At 29.4% G+C, this 16260-nt stretch overlaps 2 protein-coding genes across 4 annotated transcripts; one reads left to right on the plus strand and one right to left on the minus strand.

Annotated features, from left to right (window-relative positions):
• Positions 1–1717: 1717 nt before the first annotated feature.
• Positions 1718–13830, minus strand: LOC122532080 (calponin homology domain-containing protein DDB_G0272472). 3 transcript variants are annotated; one of them, XM_043660525.1, is made up of 16 exons: positions 13633–13830; positions 12427–12584; positions 12272–12343; positions 12014–12083; positions 11574–11908; positions 11269–11499; positions 11013–11176; positions 10383–10902; positions 9894–10129; positions 9115–9780; positions 7397–8369; positions 4175–7324; positions 3485–3970; positions 3108–3236; positions 2808–2938; positions 1718–2517 (listed from the first exon to the last, which is right to left on the minus strand). In XM_043660525.1, exons 2-16 carry the CDS (start codon positions 12541–12543, stop codon positions 2499–2501), a joined length of 7299 nt encoding a protein of 2432 aa, XP_043516460.1. In that variant the 5' UTR covers positions 12544–12584; positions 13633–13830; the 3' UTR covers positions 1718–2498. The 3 variants fall into 3 exon arrangements, with proteins under 3 accessions (XP_043516460.1, XP_043516459.1, XP_043516458.1); XM_043660524.1 differs by having other exon boundaries at positions 3485–4027; XM_043660523.1 differs by having other exon boundaries at positions 3485–7324.
• Positions 13831–14383: 553 nt separating this feature from the next.
• LOC122532093 (40S ribosomal protein S13) lies at positions 14384–15762 on the plus strand. The gene is made up of 3 exons (XM_043660557.1): positions 14384–14484; positions 14937–15064; positions 15410–15762. The coding sequence occupies exons 1-3, from the start codon at positions 14462–14464 to the stop codon at positions 15712–15714; spliced, it is 456 nt and encodes a 151-aa protein (XP_043516492.1). The 5' UTR covers positions 14384–14461; the 3' UTR covers positions 15715–15762.
• Positions 15763–16260: the final 498 nt, after the last annotated feature.

Here is a 16260-nt window from a genome sequence, read left to right on the forward strand (position 1 = left end):
TATAGAATAATATTTTAATGTAAATTTTGGCAAACGAATTATCTTTCAATTTGTGTTATTTTGCTTAAATCTTAAAGAATTTAAAAAATACAAGTGTAATAAGTTCTGGATGATGTTCTTTATACATTGTATTAAGCATAAAAAACGCAATTTTCTTTAAATACATGTTTATTTTTTCATTATTAAAACGTCGAAAAGAATCGAACATTATCCGATCGCTTTCAGAGAAATATGCTTGAACATGATTGGCTAAATATCGGCTAATCGGATTTTTATGTACGTTGAGCAGTATTTTTTAAAATCCTTATTTCACAATTTCAGGAGAGAGGATCTATTTTTTATGGTTAATTTCCATTCATTCTTTCTCTCATATCCACACACGTTTTATGGCTATACAACATTAGAGTTGGACAATTTTTATTCGAATAATAATCAATGAGTAAAATATAATATTTTAAATAAGGTGTTTTGCAAATATTTATTTACTTATTTTTGACTAATCTCTATTATGTTTTTGCAAATGAATGCAGCCTTTATTTGTATAACATTTTTTCAAAACTATTTTAATCGGTACAGAAATTTAATAATTTTGTGTTATAATAATTTTAAATGACGTGTCATAAAACATTGCTATTAATGGTACAAATTCTTTTATTTTCATTTTATTTTTAATTGATATACTTTATAAATAAATTTTTTCAACGATCAGTTACTGAATAATGACACTAATCTTCATGTCTAGTCAATTCTTCGATTCATATTTTATCAATGTCAAATTAATTTTATTTTAATCTTATGCTAGTTTTAACACAAATATTTAAAATATTTTCAACAGAAACAAAATTAGACTGCGTATTTATTCGAATAAATTTCATTCAGTACTTTTTACTTATCTTCAGTGGCCTGAGGAAAAAATGAAAAATTTGAATTGAAGTCAAGCGATTATCTAAACATTAATAATACATGAATTAGTAGTAATAATAATGTGTAACATTATTATTAATAATAATAGACATAATGGTAATAATAATAATGATAGTAGTGATAATAATTTATTCGAATAATGTCCAACTCTGTATTAAGAATCAAATTACAATATGTACGTTTGAATCGTGGCATTTAAGCATTTTTACACGTATATTAAGAAATATGAAAATGACAGTCTCTGCGGAAAAGCCAAAAATTTGTGATATACGGTGAGAAGTATAACTGAATTAATAACAATGAAAAATTATCGACAAATTAAATTGTTATAACTTTATAAAAAAATGATTATGATTTGTAATACAATAATTTTGAAGATTGAAATCTTATATTTACAACAATCTCTTTGAATTTTAAGCTTTTTCAATTTTCAGGAAAATTATTACTTGTTACACGATGTAAAATTTTTGAAAAAAAGAAAAAAAAAAATTTAGAACTGTTAAAGTAGAAGTTTTGAGACTTAAAATGAATGAATCAAATGAATTGTTGTATGATTTTCTTTTACAAAGTTAAGTTTAAACTGTCGACAATTTTCCATCGTTATTGATTTAGTTATGCTCTTCGTTAGACATATTTTATATATTAATCAATACAAGTATCACAAATAATTTTTATTAAATCATAATAATGACTAATATTCAATTATTTGGATAAATAATTATCAAAGTGTTGTTTGCAGTATTAATAAATATTTATTTATGTAAATAACTATTTACATAAATAACTATTTACATAAATATTGGTGTCATAAAAAATAATGTTACTATTAATGTTTCTCATAATAGCATAAATATTCATATAAAATTTTTTATATTTCCTTTTTCATAAAATTTTAACTGTACATGTCTTGATACTCATTCATTTCAACAATACTGCAAATTGTAGTAGAAACTTGAGTAATAACGTTTCTTAATATGAAATTTTTTTTTAAAAAATAGATAAAAATAACAGATTTGTAAAATTTATGATATGAAGTAAGAAATAGAAAGTAAATATTTGATGATTTAGATTGTCAATTGCAATTACATTCATTTGAAGTGTACATAATAACTCAGAAAAAATGAACACAAAAATCTACATTGTTTGCAATTTATATGGAAAATGAATTAGTTCTGTAATTAAATATTCAAATAAATATAAATTATAGTAATTTTAGATGTAAAATGCTGAAGTTTTTAAAATTAGACCAAAATTTAATTTAACATTGTATGAATCATGGATCTTCCGTAGAGACAATTGGACTCCCTGATGAAACGAAGGGTATTGTTTATATAAATAATAGATGGTATTCTTAAAAGTTAATCGATCAATCAATCAATTTAGCAAGTAATCAATTGACCAATCAACCAATCGATTAATAAATGAATTAATTACGTATTTACAGAGAATACAACGTACATCGCATCATCGAAGAGGAGATTAGCTGTCAAAGCTCACTCACCGCTCATCGAGCACGACGATCATCTGAACTATAAAATTGAAAGGAATTGAACAGACACCTAGCTGACTCGTGATCAACTCCACAAAATTTTTCTACAACAGATAAATATTAATTTGTTTAAGTTACAGCGATTACAGTTTTTTAATTACTTTCGTTTCACTTGAATACAAACTAATATAAAAATATTTTATTTTTATTCTAATTAAAAAATGGAAAAAATGTAACAAAAATTTGAATAAAATACAATTTTATTAATAAAAAAGAATTATAATATATGATAAACTTATTAAATATAAAAGAATATAAAGATTTATTGAAAAATATGGAAGTAATAAAATATTCTTCAAGCTTGAAAATACAGTTTTAATTCATGTTTACTTACGCTGGTTTAGAGGCCTTCACAGAGGAACTCTCAGTAGTTTTCTTTTTGCTACTTCTGCATTTCCTGACATAAGCTTCTATTAAGTGGGCAATCTTTTTTGGGTTGATTTCTCCTGTTTTATTATGACATATCTACCAAACGAACAAAATGAAATTTTGCAGCAAATACTATAAAATTGCTTAAGATAATGAAACTCATACTTAATATAAAAATAGATTTTACTATTATATAGTTATAGTCAATTATATAGTTATATACATATATAGTTTTTATTATATATATTATATTTATTATATATACCTTAGGTACTGCTTTTCGCATAATATCCTTGTACTCCTCTTTCGTTACGTGTTTCTTTGTATAATGTGGTTTCAGAACTAATTTCACTTCTTCGACCACTCGTTCTTGACGATTTAATTTCTTTAGGAACTACAAAATAATAAATGATTAGAAATATATGTTGTAAAACAATTTTTTAGTTTTTATTTAGTTTATTATTTAATTTATAATAATTAATCATAAAAATATTTTAATATGATTTATTCAATCATATTAAATTATTATTTTTCAATTATTATATGTTAACATTTTCTTGTAATTTTAACAAATATTTACGTTTATCTTTATTTAAATATTAACAAATGAAAAAGTAAAGTGAATTTGCATGAAATTCAAACCTTATCCTTGACTTGCATTTCAACCGCAGAACTTGGAAGATCATCTAATATTTGAAGCTGGTTTTCATCCATTCTAACACCGACTTTTGGATTCGTCGTCTTCTTTTTCTTATCTTTCGGAGGTTTTTTGCTTCTACTCGATTTAGTGGTAGTTTTACTGACTGGCAAAGTACCAAAAAGTGCATCGAAAGCATCTTTTTTCTCGGTGGATTTTACCGTTTTTGAATTATTGGTTTTCGTAGGTTGAGATCCAACAGGTGCTGTTCCACTTCCTGTACCAGCTCCTGGCGAATTGTTATAATTCGTAGGACTCGGAGGATCGAAAATTCCATCGCTAAGCGTCGATCCAGGCGAATAAGGAGAAGACATATCCACGTTGTCCACTGCTTCTGTGCAAGTATCATTCCCATTTTGTCCATTGGTTTTCGTCTGTCCGGACTTCGAACTTCTCGAGGATTTTCCTGAATTCGTAAAAACCGGAGGTGCCTGCGAACGATCGCCAGAACGTTGTTTTTGCTGATTATTCGGTGAAATTCGGTTCGACTGTAACAAGTTACGTTGATTACTATTCGAATTTGACGCATTGAATACTCCGCTTCTCTGTACTGCTGCAGCTACTGTAGCTAGTACAGGATTCATCACCGCGAAAGGATTATTTTGATTTTGCACGTTTTGCTGACTCTGCTGTACCTCTAAATTTCCAGTTGAGACTGCCGTATCCTTATTGTTCTCATTATCGTTAACGTCATCCCTTTGCGGAGAAGCTCTCTTGATCGTAACCATAGAGATAATCTTGGGTTTCTCTAATTGCTTTTCTTGACTCTGCCTTTCTTGGCTCTGCAAATTTTCCTCTTCGAGAATATTGGCATCCGCAGAATCGTGTTTCCTCGGCGACCTTCCCCTTTCATCGCTGGAATTTGCCTCTTGACTTACGTCAGGTGTCGGCGATCTGGATTTTGTTGGATCAAATGGATCATACGCATCTGGACTAGTTGGTGGAGATGTTGGAGGTTCTGGAGGAGTATTTGGTCCAATTTTTAATCTTAATTCTAATTCCTCTTGTGCTCTCATCTCTAATTCCTCTTCGACCCTTTCATCCATTTCTTCCTCCTCTTCCTCGTCTAAGAGTGGATTTAACATTGACGGCCGTAAGTTACTGCTCTGCTTGTTTATTGAGAATTTTATTTGCGGCTCTGGTGGTGTTTTTGGGCCCTGAGAAATAAATTGTTCTCGTGGCGGAGAATTTTGAGATGGTTGACACTGATCCGGCATAATTTGTTGAATTTGCTTATCGTCATCGTCACTAAGAACTATCACGTCTCTGGGAGATGGAGTTTGTTCCCGGAATGGGGACTGGTCTAAATCAATTACAGCGACTGGTTTCTTCGTGGCTGCAATTTCAGCCGCTTTCGATTTTTTCTTTTTATCCTTCTTAGGCTTTGGAGATTTCGAGCGCTTGTCCTTCGACTTTTCCTTTTTTGATCGTTTCGGCGGATCAGTTTGAAGAGATTCCCTACGGCGTCGTTTCAGAGGAGGAATTAAAGGAATCGTTTCTGAAAGTTCTGGTACTCCTGTCTGATCGTTTTCATTATCCTTATTGAAACACACGCTAACTAAGATATTATCCCCACTGGCAAAAACCTCTTTTGATGGTGGAGGAGTCCTGTTTCTCTTTCCCTTTCTCTTCTTTTCATCTTTTGTTTTCTTGTTTTCCTTTTTCCGTTCTTTCTTCTTTTTCTTAATAGCTTCCTTGTTTGTTAAAATTACAGTTAGATTTTTTGGTGGAACAGAAACGTTATCCAACATTGGCGACCATTCTCTAGAAGTAATTGGCTCTTGTTGTACGTGTTGTGGTGTTTTTGATCTAGATCTCGACCAAGATGGTGTCCACTGTGCACTCCAAGACTCTCTTTCTTCCCTTTCCCTAGAGAACTCTTGTTCTACGATTTTATCAACTTGTTCCCAATTTCTAGAACAAGATCTTCCTTTTGACCTTGATCTACTTTGCGCTTTTCTCTTTGAATGCTTTCTCTCTCTGGATTTCGAAGATTTTCTAGGCGATTTTGAACGGGACTTCTTCCTGTTTCTCGACCGACTTCGAGATTTGTACTTTTTCTTGTCCTTACGTCTATCGCGAGATCTGGATAAAGATCTTCTGGATCTTGATATAGATCTTCTTTGCCTCGATCTTGACAAAGATCTTCTTGATCTGGAGATCGATCTTCTGGATCTTCTTCTTGATAAGGATCTTCGTTTTCGAGAAACAGATCTCGATCTTCTTCTAGATATGGATCGTTTTCTTGAGGAAGATCTTCTTCTAGAGGTCGATCTTCTTTTCGGAGATTTACGTCTTCCACGTGAAAGAGATCGTCGTCTGGAAAGAGATTTAGAATAAGATCTACGATCTCTAGACCACGATCTTTGTAATCTAGTTCTAGATCTGCTTCTTGAACGGAGCTTGGAATACGATCTAGAACGTTTGGATGAACTACAGCTTCTAGACCTACTTCTCTGTCTCGATTTTTCTCTGATATCTCTTCCGTATTCATCCTTTCTAGGTCTTGAAGGTCTTTCAGCAACTATTTTCCTAACATCGTATCTGGGTAATTCTTTCCTTTTTTCTTTCTTCTTTACCACTTCTTTCTTTTTCTTTAATTTTTCTCTTTCCTTCGATTTTGATCTCTTTTCTTTATCTCTGTAAGACCTCTCTTTCGTACTTTTTGAAAGTTTCTTCCAGGCTACTTGATTTTCTGAAGCAATATTTTCTTTATTTTTTTCTGTTTCCTTGCTTTTCTCTTTCTTTTCCTTTTTCTTTTGCTTCTTTTCGTCTTCTTTTTCCTTTTCAGTTTTATCATTTTCTTTCGCAGTTTTTTCTTCAACAATTTCTCCATCTTCCATTTCTTTCTCCTTTCGTAAACTCAACAACGTTAATTCATCTTCAAAATTGATTGCTTCATCTGTTTCAGATATAGCTTCTGTACCCAAGACATTATAATCTACTGGTGTCCTACAGCTATCTAAATCGTCAGGTTTATCTTTTGTTGGTGTAATTGGTTCCAATCCACTTTCAATGGGTGGTAACTGTTCGGAAGAAGATTTCGTTTCCTTTAAGGGAAGTTCGTCTTTACAAGGAGTATAAGCTCCATCAGATTCCCATGTGTTCTTATCAGCATCTTCTTCAATTGTATCTTTTTTGTTCGATTTTTCTTTTTCTATGGGGAATCTTTCCTCCTCCTCCTCCTCCTCTTCTTCTTCATCATCATCATCATCTTCTTCCTCCTCCTCCTCTTCTTCCTCTTCCTCCTCTTCTTCATCATCATCATCATCATCTTCATCATCGTCATCATCATCATCATTATCATCATCATCATCATCTTCATCCTTACTAATATGTCGCTTTTCTTTAACGTCTTTTTCACTCTCATAGTCTTTAACTTTTATTACATCATGTTCCTCTTTAATTTTTGGATCTTTTGCATCTTCTTCTTTAGTATCGACTTTTAATGTCTTCTGAAGCGAAGCAAAGATTTCATTTGTTTCTTCCGACAGACATTCGCTGCTTATTTCATTTTCTAATTTCTTAGGAGACAACATGGTTGCTTTTGGAGAAACAGCTACATTTGAATCTTTTTCAATTGTGTCATTTTTAGACGAACTTATCCATTCTTTTTCTTTTTCATTTTCATCTGCGTTTTTTTCTTTCAAATCCGAAGGTGTTAAAAGTTCTTGCGGATCTTCTTGCTTATCTTCTTTCAATTGAACTTCTTCTTCATATTTGTTCTTGGCAATTCTTTTTCGTTCCTCTTCGCGATCAACCGAAGTTTCTTCTTCTTTTGCAGGCTACAAAAATAACATTTATAAAAATAATGTATAAAATAATGTATAATATATTATATTATAAGTACTACTTACCTCGGTTTCTTTTTTCTTTTCATCAATAGTCTCTTTTTCTTCCTCTTGTAATCCTAACAATCTATTATTAATCTTCAATTTAGTACCAATTTTGAATGTAATCTTTCCTCTGCTATCGTGAGAAATCTTTTTCGGTGGAATTTTACTTAAAGTTTGTCTTTCTTTTCTCAAAGCTTCAACGTAAGGATCTGAAGGCTCTGGAATATCGCTTAGATCGCAAGCCTGAATATCGCCAACAATGACATCGTCATCATCTGGAATCGAAGGAGGAAGAGGAGGCGGTTCAAGTGGTCCTATTTGTTGAGATAATTGTTGTTCGGTATGTCGAGCTACATCAATTGTTTGCGATGAATAAATAGAGAAATTTGGACAATCAGCTTGAGAATCTTCTTCTTCCTCGTCGTCATAAGTTGATAAACGTATTGATGTATCTGGAGTTTCTGTTTGTACAACGTTTTTCACAATTTGTTCTTTCTTCCCTTCTGTAACTTCTTCGTTTTTCTTTGTTTCACTATCACTATCGCTATCTACAGAAAAAGGATCATATTTATCATTTTTTGGGGTATCTTCTTTTTGACTATCATCAATAACTAATTCTTGATCACTATCTTTATCACTTCTAGAATTTTCTTCGAAATCTAAAAGTCCTGATGGAGGCTCTGGTGGTGGTAACAAAGCCATTGAACCATTTTGTTGATCTTGAAGCTCTCCATCAGATTTTGTTTCAATATCGCAATAAATATCACAATCCTCTTCTTGTCTAACAGAGGTATTTTCAGTATTTTGTGATTGTTGCTCTACAGAATCACTCCTAGGAGTGTCTTCTGGTAAATTTGGTGGCATATTATTTTGAGAACGTTCAAGTGCAGCTTGTGGGGATCTAGGACGATTGAATCTTTCAGGAAAAGAATGATGTTCAGAAAATCCTTCAGCGAAATTAAACTGTGGTCTCCCTGAAGGCATGAAACGGAATCTATAGAAAGAAAATTAAAATGTTTTAGATATAATTAATAAAAAATCAATGTAATAATTATCGATGAAGGACATTACAACTGCTTAAAACGGCACTACTTCAATTGTTTGTGTTTTATTCTCATCACTACAATATTATCTCGTTCTTGCTTTAATAGTAAATCGTTTTTATTTGGAACATATTCGTCATCAATATCTCGGCTAATAACGATATTTCACCTAACAGTAATTGATATTACAAAAATCAATTTTTATATTTTTAATTTTATAATTATGGGATTATTATAATCAAATTACTGAAAGTTATCAAAAAAAATAATACTAAATATACACATTTTAATAATCATATTCAAGTAATTAGATGTTGATAATGTATGATTAAAAATCAGTTGTATGATATACTCAGTTAATAGTTAAATTTTCCTATTTATTTTACGTTTAATATTTCTCACTCTTGTCTCCAACATTGAGCAAATGATTGAAAAAACATTGAAAAAAAATAATAGCTAGCAATTTTTAATTTTATTAATAAACACGACCTGATTTCAAATATGCCTATTAAAAAAACGACACTGATATATGAATAGCTTGACATATCAAAACTTTTTTGTTAATAAAAATTTCTTTTGATTAGAATAAAATTAACCAACATTGTTGGTTCTTTACGATATTAGTTATTCTTTATATAACAATTTGGTTATCCTTCATCGATGACGAAATATTTCTTTTCAAATTCTGTTTAATACCTTTCATTTCTGAAATGTTGAGGATTTCGATTTCTAAATGGAGGATTACCTCCAAACATTGGAGGTCCACAATGTTCAAAATTTGGATTATAAAACGCAGGTGATCCAAAATCTCTCCCAAAATTACTTCCACTTCCTCCATAACTATGTCTTCCACTTCCACCTAAAGAATCTCTTCCATAATTTTGCCCCCCATGACTATGTCTTGTATTATCTCTGTAACCACCTCTAAAATTGCCTCTGTTTCCTCCCCCACAGGGATTATTATACATTGGAGCCTGTGTAATCGATTCTGGATTAATAGTAGAAACTTCGAGTGGAACATCGGCTCTCGAAATTTCTAGTGGTGTATCAACTCTATCTTTTATAACCGATTCTGTTTTTTCGCTTTTGGATAACCCTTTTTCTGCTAATTTTTCTTTATTTAAATCATTTAATTTTTCCTTTTTTTCTGTCAAGACAAGTCCATTAGCTTTTAAAGTCACGTTATTATTTTTTGAATGCCAAATCTCCTGATCATGTATTATACTACTTAAAAGATCAAACTGAGGTTGTTGTGGAGCGACAATGTTTTTTAAACGTAAGTGTCTTCGAGGAGAAATTACAGAATGCCTCTGGACAGTTATAGTAGGACCAATAGTTGCATGATAATCTTCAACATCCGATCTAAAATGTTAAAAATCAAAAATATAAATTTAATTAATTTTAATATATTATTCAGTAATTTATTTTAATATTTAGAATTATATTTAGCAAATATTTAAAACTTGTATATTTACCCGGGAGGACTATAATCCAGATTTAAATGATTTCCAAGAAGACTTAAATTTGAGATTCCAGCATTATGTCGGGAAATTCTTAATGCAGATCTTTCTGGTATAATTGGTCGATTTTTAACATTAGGTATTAATTTGGGAGTACATGGCTTACAAATACCCAAAGAAACTGCAAGTCGTTTTTTACTAGTAGCTAAAACACTAGCTACTGTTCTAGCGCGACGTCTATGACTTTTTCTCTATAAAAAAAAAAAATAATCTTATTTTTAAAATTATTCTTTTAAATGTCTTATTTCTTTATTTGTTCCTTTGTTTCTTTAATAATTTGGATATTATACAATCAATATGACTAAATGTTTTGTGGAAGATGTTTTATTAAAAAAAATATAAAAACAAATTTGTTTGGTTATAAACGCACGCACGCACACGTGTACTTCCCCCCTCCCTCACAAACACACAATTAGGGACTTTCAAAAAGCAATGTTAAAATACCTTTCTTCTTTTTGTTTTTCTTCTTCTTTTAGAATCAACTGCCGCCACTTTGACATATGTTACGATTTCTTCCTCCTCCCCATTTTCATTGCATTCTGTAATTCTAACTTCCTTCAACAGAGTTCCTCTATTAGAAACATTTTTAGATCTTCTTGACTTTTTTGAATTATTTCTAGATTCACTTTTCCGTGAATTACGTCCAGATTGCTGACTCTTATTATTTTTCTTTCTAGATTTATTACCCGAATTTTCGGAATTATTTTTATCATTAATTCTTCTTCGAGACTTTCTGGAAACACTTTCATCACTGGAATCGCTGGAACTACTTCTATATTTTCGTGATTTTCCAGAATGTTTGTTTGAACAATTACGACCTCTAGAACCTAAAGAACTGGAGGCATTGCTTGAAGAACGACTCTGACTTTTATCTCCAAAAGACTCCAAACCAGATGAAGTAGAAGGTTGATTTGGATCAAATGTCAGTTGTTGAGTTAATTGCGTATCATCTAGCCTATTTCTTCTGTAAATACCAATTTTGCATTTATTGACTTTAAAAATTTTTATATTTTAATTTTTATTAAATTTTATTAATGAAATTCAAATTACACATATTTCATGTATATTAAATACCTTCGGATAGTAGCTCTAACACGTTCTGTATGTCTAGTGCGAGGTATAATTCTTGGATAATAATCTTGTGGTATATTACTACGAATTCTTCCATAAGATACACCAAGTCTGCGAGCTTCTTCCAAAACATTTATGACTTCACCTAATGATTTTATAATTGTCTCCTAGAAATAAATGATATAATATTTTGTTTAATCTTTCAATAATTACATATAATTACTAGCAACAATATTTTATCTAATTATGAACAGCTTACAGTTTCTGAATTAGTTTGGTTATTCTGGGAACAATCTGGACAAAACCACTCTTCTATGGGTACTTCATTTAATGGAGGAGTCAAACATTCTAAATGATAACCACGATCACAACCATCACAAAGAAGCATACGATCTTCTCTGTTACATTGATGACATACTTCACAAAATGTAAGATCATCCAATTTTTCTTCCTCACTCGAAGCAACTTCTACTGGGACACATCTTACAATCTAGAAAAAAACGTAAAACTAAAAATTAATTTTTATTCTTTAGATGATTTTTTTTTTATTTTTATAATACATACTTGACCACCAAGTTTTTCTCTGACATTAATTACTGTAAAAGTTTGTCGATCAACTGGACAAGTATTTATATTTTTACTCCATTCAATTAGACATTCTAAACAAAAACAATGTTCACAAGAGGCAGGACTGCCTAATTCCTGCCTTTTAAAAGGAAGTAAACAAATTGGACACTTTTCTACTTGATCATCATTATTGTCTGTATCTGTATCTGATACAATTTTTTGAGGTTTTTTAGCTTTTGGTTTGCCCAGAATTTTTCGTGCCACAGATCTTTTTTCTAATTCTGATGAACTGCTCCAGTCTGATTGCCATTCTGAAGTTTCACTACTGTCTCCTAAAAAATAAATTTGACGGATTATTATTATTATCTGTAAATTTAATTCTGTGAAAAAATTGAATGATAATTAAAATTTTAATTGTTAAATATCTTTAAACTAACCAAATTGCTTGTATTTACTACTACTACTTGAACTGCTGCTTTCATAACTTGACTCATCTGCAATAACTCTCTGGAAAGAAAATATATTTTTATATATATTATTATATGTATATATTTTTATAATGTGCCATATATTTTCAAAATATAATAATTACATAATTCATTTCATAGATATAAAAATGAAAATTTATAATAATCTTCCAAATAATAAAGTGTGATTCATTATATGCTAAATATTCGATTTTATTGAGAGCTTACATGATGTTTCATTCGAATAGGTCTTTGAACATCACTATCTTCATCACTAGTTTCACCTTCACTAATGAATTTCTAAAAATATAACAGAGACAAGAAAATTTAGTTGAATTGAAATCTTATACATTTAAAAGTAATAAAATATAAATGGTACATACAAAAGTCTTTTTTCTTCTACGAGATTGCACTATAGATTCATCGCTATCTTCACTGTCAAGTTTGACAAGTTTTTTTCGCTTGCCAGATTGAGGAGTTTGATTACTGTCACTAGACATTTTAACTTCTTTGTAAAATCATATCTGCCTTATTACATATCCTATATGTAATTAAATTAAAAAACATTATCATTATTAATGCTTAATAATATTTAAAATACATTTTATATAATTATGTTTTTTTTATATATTTCAGTGATTTGATATATTATTCTAGATTTTCTATTAATTATCCTATATCATTAATTATGTTACTTTATATTTTTAATAAATTTCAATATCAAAAATCTAATCTTTTATAAAGTACAATTATGTTATCAAAATAATGTCTGTTTAATAAGATTTAAATTAAATATTTTAGATTGGAATCAGATCACGTCTATCGATGAAATCATAAGACATTACAAAGTAATTAGAGAAGATAAAGTACAAAAGAAAGTTGAAAAATTAAAGTCAAACAAACATAAATCTGATTTAATGCAAAGATTATTAACAGATGTGAACTTAAGAATAAAATTTAGAATAAATATTGTATTATAGAAAAAATAGAAACTGACAAGATACATAGAATGTTCATGTGCTTCTGTTATAATTCATTATTTTTTAGGAAAGTAATAAATTAAATAAAATTGTAGTTGAATAGAATCGTAATATAAATATTATTATTTTATTAAATAAATAGAAGCGAAATAAAGTTTTATTTTACAATTGAAATGAAATAAAAATCACTATTACAACCAAGTACACATTTAATGCATAAAACTATATTTTTAACTTTCAGATCTCATATTTTGCAGAATAAATTGAAAGTAACTATTTTGGTTTACAATTAAAATGATATATGGTCGGTAGAAATTTCAAAATATTTCATTTACATATCTATCTAAAACTCGTCAAGATACTTTGTGAATCACTGTATATAACCACATTAACACATCACTAAATTTTTTTCATTGGTACGAAAGATATTCAAACAAATTACTTTATCCTCTGATATAATTTGCAATAATTTTTCCTAATCGATCTTTCTTTCAGAATGCTTATGAAAAATTTTAATAATAAATTTCCAATATTTCCAATGGAATTGCATTCAGAAAAAGGGACGAGGATCGAACAATTCGAGGAAGAACCTAAAAAATGTCAATTTACCTTCGAAATTCTGACGATTCCGATTTTTCACTGTATCAAGAGGATCTAATATCGATCATACATCATTAATGATTTAATTATTGGCTGATTCGATGTTGACTTCGATGGAGATTTACAAATGTTGACAGAGGGTACGCTTAAAGTTGAGAAACTGCCGACATTTTGGCTGCCGACGCCGTTCGCGACGTTGCGCTATTTTCTCACTGCTTGTCTAACTTTTCCAGAAACTAGATATTCCATAATTATTTATATGAAATAAACTACATTTTGTTTTAAAAGAAATATTCGTGCTCACAACATTTAACTGGAACGTTTTTAAGATTTAAATTGTTCAAGTTTATTTAGATCGTGAATTGATTTTTCGATGAGCATCCGCCGGAAGTTACAGAGAGCAGTAAATTTAACTTTTGGCTTAACTTCGAGTTGTAACATTAGTTATGTATATCGTATCTTAGAAATAAGCTCTCAGAGTATGCGATTTTTGTTGTTTATTTATAATTTAAAATTCATCTAAAACTCATCTTTTTGTATAATTATATTATTTTTATACAACGTGAAAAATTTGTTAAATTGTATTGTATTTTAGCATGTTATCACTAATTATTATTCAAACTCATAATTTAATTCAAACTAATTACAACTTGATTAAAATAATATATTTTTAGTTTGGCATTAAATATATACTCTACAATTGTAATGTTTTTCAATCGTTTTCTCATCATAATTCTTAGCTCAATTTTCCCGGGCAAATTTTAAGTATGTAGTTCTAGATTTTGCCGACAAAGTTAAAAGAGCCTTGCTGTCTCTTGTAAATGAAAACTACGCAAAGATGGGTCGTATGCACGCACCAGGGTAAGATTATTTGAATTTTAGTGAAAATTATCAACACATTTAAAATTAGTTTTTTCTTTGCATGCTTTTTAATTTTTTTTTTTTACTATCAGAGTATAATTTCATAAATCTTTTTGGATAAAAGATTTTCACAACAATGTTCTGTTAGTGTCCATGTGTTTCTTAAATATCGCGATAGTTGTATTTTCTTAAGAATAATTCATATGATTTAATATGTGTTAACGACATTGTAAGTAATTTTAAGTTCGGAATGGAAAAGAACTTATCTTTTTTACAAATTTTTTGGAATCTATTTTCTTTTTATACATAACCTCAATTTATCTCTCAGTCGTCTTAATATTTCTGAATCGGTTAATGTATTTTTTTTTATTCATCTCCATATTTTTGCGTATACATTATATAATTCTTATTAAAAGCATGAGGTATTTTAATGAAATTTTATAACATTGCAGAAAAGGTATATCGCAATCAGCGCTACCTTACAGACGTAGCGTCCCTACGTGGCTGAAGTTAACTCCAGAGGACTGTAAGGAATTAATTTATAAATTAGCTAAAAAAGGGCACACTCCGTCACAAATTGGTAATTTCTTTTCATTTGATGTAACTAATTTATTGAAAATTTCAAAAAGGATATTGATATGATACATTATATAAGTTTCATCTTTATTGCTTTTATGTTTTGTTTATCAAAATTTGTTTAGATTTAATTTTTCTTCAGCGAACTAATTAAGATTCAATGCTATTATTGTTTATCACAGTAGTATCAGAATAGTTTCCAATAGTAAAAACTTAGTAAGTTTTAGGATGTGACATTTTGTCATGCTATTATAGGCATTCATAAAAACTTAGAAATTAATATGTGATACAGTTTTATTAAATTTACTTATTTAATGTATTATTTTAAGTAGATGATGATATTTTTCAGGTGTAATTCTTCGAGATTCCCATGGAGTTGCACAAGTGCGTTTCCGTACTGGAAATAAAATTCTGAGGATTGTCAAAAGTATGGGTCTCGCACCAGATTTACCTGAAGATTTATATTATTTGATTAAAAAAGCAGTAGCCATCAGAAAACACTTAGAGAGGAATCGAAAAGATAAGGACAGTAAATTTAGATTAATTCTTGTGGAGTCTAGAATTCATAGACTCGCACGTTATTATAAGTCAAAAGGAACTCTTCCAGCAAACTGGAAATACGAAAGTTCCACAGCCAGCGCATTAGTTGCGTAATTATTTTTATGCATCTTTTAACAAAATAAAGCTTCAAATATAAATTATTTGTGTTTTATTACATGTAATTCATTTCATCTCTTTAACTTTCTATCCTTATTTATAATGCGCTTAAATGTAGTTATTTGAACAAACATACTCGTGTGAAGATCACTTTCATAACATTGATAATGAGACGATGCGGATTTTGTGTATTTATGAAAAAGTAGAAATTGAAAAAATGTATACACGTTGCATACACTATACAAAAATACCTATATAAAATATCCAGAATAGAAAATATTATAGTGTGTAGATAAAAGAAATATTTTTAGATTCTATTTTGTTAGTGATCATAAAAATTTTAAAATGCATATAATCTGTATTTTAATAACGAGTAATAAGATATTAATCATTCGTTCACATATTAATGTATATTATTTTATTAGTAAATAAATGTACAACTTTTTATTTGTATTTAAATACAATTAATTTAAAATATGTAAATGGAGACGTTATATTCTGCGATATAATTCACGTTATAATACAGAAACAAAATAAATTGTT

The sequence above is a fragment of the Frieseomelitta varia genome, unplaced genomic scaffold (genome assembly GCF_011392965.1).
Source record: "Frieseomelitta varia isolate USP_RPSP 00005682 unplaced genomic scaffold, Fvar_1.2 scaffold_433, whole genome shotgun sequence".
Taxonomy (NCBI): domain Eukaryota; kingdom Metazoa; phylum Arthropoda; class Insecta; order Hymenoptera; family Apidae; genus Frieseomelitta; species Frieseomelitta varia.

Coding starts and splice junctions, on each gene's coding strand:
- LOC122532080 (XM_043660523.1), bottom strand. CDS start 12,543: ATGTCTAGTGACAGTAATCAAACTCCTCAATCTGGCAAGCGAAAAAAA. Junction 11,500..11,573: donor GAGAAAAACTTGGTGGTCAA/GTATGTATTATA, acceptor GTTTTTTTCTAG/ATTGTAAGATGTGTCCCAGT. Junction 2,939..3,107: donor TGCGAAAAGCAGTACCTAAG/GTATATATAATA, acceptor TTCGTTTGGTAG/ATATGTCATAATAAAACAGG.
- LOC122532093 (XM_043660557.1), top strand. CDS start 14,462: ATGGGTCGTATGCACGCACCAGG. Junction 14,485..14,936: donor GGTCGTATGCACGCACCAGG/GTAAGATTATTT, acceptor ATAACATTGCAG/AAAAGGTATATCGCAATCAG. Junction 15,065..15,409: donor GCACACTCCGTCACAAATTG/GTAATTTCTTTT, acceptor GATATTTTTCAG/GTGTAATTCTTCGAGATTCC.